At 34.9% G+C, this 4387-nt stretch overlaps 1 protein-coding gene across 1 annotated transcript; it reads right to left on the bottom strand.

Annotated features, from left to right (window-relative positions):
• Window positions 1-631: 631 nt before the first annotated feature.
• On the bottom strand, window positions 632-4370 carry LOC145495018 (uncharacterized). The gene is made up of 3 exons (XM_081474595.1): window positions 4242-4370; window positions 4066-4168; window positions 632-2581 (listed from the first exon to the last, which is right to left on the bottom strand). Exons 1-3 carry the CDS (start codon window positions 4319-4321, stop codon window positions 2459-2461), a joined length of 306 nt encoding a protein of 101 aa, XP_081330721.1. The 5' UTR covers window positions 4322-4370; the 3' UTR covers window positions 632-2458.
• Window positions 4371-4387: the final 17 nt, after the last annotated feature.

Below are 4387 nucleotides of genomic sequence, written 5' to 3' on the forward strand. Positions count from 1 at the left end.
CTGTGCAAAATCCTTCAAGTGGCATTTTGACATATTGCTATCATACAATGAACACTTTGAAATTCAACTTGTGACAAAAATATCACCTGACAACAAGTAAAGATCCCTTCATCTGAGATCATACAAATGTATTTGCATATCCTCAAGGATATAAAGTTCTGTATTACATTTTCAATTAAGCCTTATCTTTGACTTCCTGCACCTTAAATTTGAATTATTTTAAAAGCCCTGATTTTTGCTGATATACATTAATTTTTACATGTATATGGAAGCTTGATATCAAGTCATATTTGAGGGACCTTGGCTGGAACACAATGCTGAAAATTCCAAAAGCTCTCCCCCTTACTATTGTTTCAACTCAAGCAAAACAGTCACCCTAGTTTTGGCAGTGGCTTAATACAAAATTGCTAAATATATCACTATTATTATGCTAGGCTTTCACTAATTTACGGAAATAGAAAAGATTGTCTCCGCTCTGCAATTTTCTCATTGCTATTCAAAAGCAATCTGAAAATGACTGTTTACTGACTGCCTTCACAAATGGAAGCCTGACTTTTTGCCAGGAGATATTATTAATAAATTTGCATCACGTTACAGGTCCTGTAAGAGGTTATCATCCTGACGCTGAAAATCTGAGGCATCCATAATTTATTATTGATTTACTTAATAGAAAATCACACTTTGCACACGTAACTAACTAATGTAAGCAAAATATTATCATGTTCTTTAATTTACTGTTCAAACTACTTCAACACACCTATCCTTGGCTGTGCATATATTGTAATACACGTTTACAGCCTCTTTATAATATTAATGCATGTTCACATTAACTATATTAAATATTAAATAAGTATTAACTTAACTTGGGCTTGCTACAAGTTACAGACTGATATATAACTTGAAAGCTATTCACAGCTTGTGCTGATATTGAAATATTGAATGCATTCTTCCCCTCAGGGTTGCTTTGGAATGTGTATTTTTTGTTGAGACAGAAATACCAATGATGCAACCAAAAAGAACAACCTTAAAAGTCTATATCTCTTTTTCAAATGTGTAGTTCCAGAAAATATCCATACCTCCCCCATGGAAGGGATTTTTTTAAAGATCCCCCCCCCCCTTCCACCCCTCTGGAAATTCTAATTCAGTTTTATACATTTCTTCAAATTGATTTGGTCTTACAGAAACCCTTCCTTCACCCTGAGGAAATTCCAATCCCTTTTGTTGGGGGGAATACATGTATGGATATTTTCTAAACAGCACAATGCAACTCTTTTTGGTATGGTAACAATGGCTTTCCTATCCATGATAAATATCAAAATTAAAAAAAAATTGTCTCATTAGTTCAGAACAGAAATCAAATCAAAATACACATGTAATAACTGTGTGCCTGGGGTTGTCCTTACAAGCTTAATTACATCTGACACGAAGCAATTTGAGGGTAGCAGGAAGACTGTCCTTTTTTTTAAAAAAAATATGTACCAGTACCCTTATTTCTTTGTGATTTGTCTTGATTACGTTGCCAGTACAAATATGACAATATTCAAGCAGTGTGTTAGTTTATGTTTTTATCCCAAGTACTTATTTTAAGTTACTGTGACTGATAAATTTACCACATTATTATTTAATAATAAGCCATATCACACTAAGCTGATAAAATTATTTTACAACTCAAAAGTTCATATGAGACAAGAACTTGTGATCCAAACTTGATTTTGTGATCGCATCAGGTTCTGTTATCATAAAGCAGAAATTTTTTTTCTCTTCATTTTGTCAAATCAAGAAGACAAAAATGTCTTCAAGTGTTCACAAAATGTCTTTGCCACACCTGCACAACCAGCATGCAATTTATAAGGCATGGTAAATCAAACTTCTATAATTTAATGAGTGATTATTATATTGTATCTAACTGTGAATGATGGTTAATAATAAAAGAAATAAGCACTGTCATTGAATAGTGAAGCTAATAGAGTGGAATCCAGACTTTTCGAAACCTCCAAAGGAAACCAAAATGGGTTGTTTTAGAAATTGACAGTAAAATTACTAATAATGTTCTACTGAGGGGAGGCAGAAGACTTTTGGTTTGAGTTATCAGAAGTTTCAAAAAATTAAGAGTAGGAGAAATCGAGATTCCACTGTACATTTAAATCTATTTTACCATGCAGTAAAAAAAATATGCACCCCAACCCCACTCCAGTCGATACCTTGTGGAAGCTAGCATATTTTCTTCAACCATCGTCTTTATCCTATCCAGATGAGCAATCATTCTTCATCCAGGGTTGTGTGATTAACTTGCACCTAGCTCAACTACATTGCGTCTGCAGGTTGTGTACTTGTTAGCACTGGGTGTTGAGGCATGCTGGCCATCAAAATGACAGTTGAGGTTTTTGGTTCCCTTGAGAAGCAGTCAGGTTTTATCCAAATGCTGTTACTACTCGTATTGTCTATTTGTAAAGGCATTTCACCTTACCAGAGAAAAGGTTGTGTTAGCATTGTACGTAACAACACTCACTACATCATCCTTTGGTATGTAACGACTGCTGCTATCCAAAGTGTTATCAAAGAAGCCACTTTCTTCATATATCTGCAAATATATTTGTTTATGTTGTTATGGGCTGAAATGTATTATATGCAAAACAAAGCAATTATCTGTTTATTATAACAATACACTTTTTCCTTTCTCAAGATGAAAAGATTCCTTTCAATAACAAAACCACATACAGTAGCTTCTTCACCCTCACCACAAAATTTATTGGTCTCAGCCTCCTCATCTAACAGCTCATAGAAATCTGATTGCTAAAAGGAATCTAGCCAGCTGAAGACCATTAAGCTCAAAGGTATACTTTTATTAATGGTTCTCTACCAGTCCATGGGTTCTAAATCAATATCTCTGTATGTGGTTTGAATTTGAAGTGATCTGTTTTCAATCTAAATTATCTGGTAGCTGCCGTGCTTACTTAATGGTAATTTGTGAAATCATACATGTAACTGTGCAGTCAGAGAATAGAGAATAAAATTTTGTATCACAGCTACAGTGGAACCCCATTATAACCCAGTCACCAACAGGGCACAAAAATCTGGCCATATTAATGGGGTGGCCGCATTAAAGGGGTTCTACAAATAAGAAAATGGCTGACCAAGGTTTTGTTCAGGCCAGAATAAAGTGGCTTCAATTACGAGGTAGCCGTATAAATGGGATGGCTATAGGGTGGGTTTCCACTGTGTACATATAATGCAGCATTATAAACGAGAAACATTTGGGAGCACTTATTTACTGCCATGTTTTGAAAATGCTTTACTATGCAATGACCTCATAATTTTCCACCTAGCTTTGCAAAAATAGAACATGGAAGAGGAAACAAAATGCCCAGTATTGCAACCCGAGTTTCAAAAAATTTTCAAACTTCCAATAAAAATCACTTAACACAAACACCAACGCATGATTTGGAACAAAATTCTTTTTCAGCCAAAATTACCTCTAAATATTACAATGTGCAGACACTGTTTATACACCATATGCATACAGCTTTTAGAATAACAGAATTACACAGAATGTCGACACGTTAAATTTCCAAATGAAACTGAAATGGCTAAACATAAAAAATTCATTGAACTTGATCAAACGAAAAGTCTCAAAAATATTAACCGGCACTATAAAAATAATACAAAAAACGTTCTTTTATCGTTGATGATGCTTCGTCAGCAATAGTACAAACTTTTGCGTGCTAACCCCGACCGAACGTAAATTCCACGAGGCATCACGAATCGAAAGTGAAAGTCCACTCCCATGTGACCAAATATGATCGCAAAGATTTCCTTAACCCAACTGTTACGTTAAAAAACGTAAAAAAGCACACATTAAAGTAACTGTATCAGCTCAGCACGAAACAAATAATTATTGAAACTATTAACTTTTAACAGCTTTTAAGTTAATGAAGTGAATTGGAAGAACATTTTGAATTACGAATGATGACCCATGCCACGTAGAAAAGAAAAACGCTGGTTAAAATCCGATTGATACGTTTTAATTAGATTTACACTTTATAATTGGGTGCTTTCTTGACATACCTGTAGTCTCCAAAACGTTAGTGACGAATGTAGAAACAACAAACCCAACGCAAAGCTAGAGACGAACACGATGAAGAAATGCAACAGTACCAAGCGATCGAACCTGAAATACAAGAACAGAACATCTCATTCAACTTTCTTAAGTGTAGAATATCCTGTTGCCATTGCCAACTCACTTGCTAGTAGTGTCCCCGTTTGTCTCAGAACACGTAGTGGATGAATGATTATCAGGAACTTTTCTTTCCCGTTCGGCCATTTTCACTTTGTTGTTGTCGATGACTGGCTTGTCTCTGATTGGCGGAAATTTTTGGTTCCAATTTAT

Source organism: Orbicella franksi, chromosome 8 (genome assembly GCF_964199315.1).
Source record: "Orbicella franksi chromosome 8, jaOrbFran1.1, whole genome shotgun sequence".
In the NCBI taxonomy this organism is placed as follows: domain Eukaryota; kingdom Metazoa; phylum Cnidaria; class Anthozoa; order Scleractinia; family Merulinidae; genus Orbicella; species Orbicella franksi.

Excerpts from the sequence above, each read along its gene's own strand:
- LOC145495018 (XM_081474595.1), bottom strand. The coding sequence starts at position 4,321 with ATGGCCGAACGGGAAAGAAAAGTTCCTGATAATCATTCATCCACTACG. Across the intron at positions 4,169-4,241 it reads AACGGGGACACTACTAGCAA|GTTCGATCGCTTGGTACTGT; the intron begins GTGAGTTGGCAA and ends CTTGTATTTCAG. Across the intron at positions 2,582-4,065 it reads TAACGTTTTGGAGACTACAG|ATATATGAAGAAAGTGGCTT; the intron begins GTATGTCAAGAA and ends ATATATTTGCAG.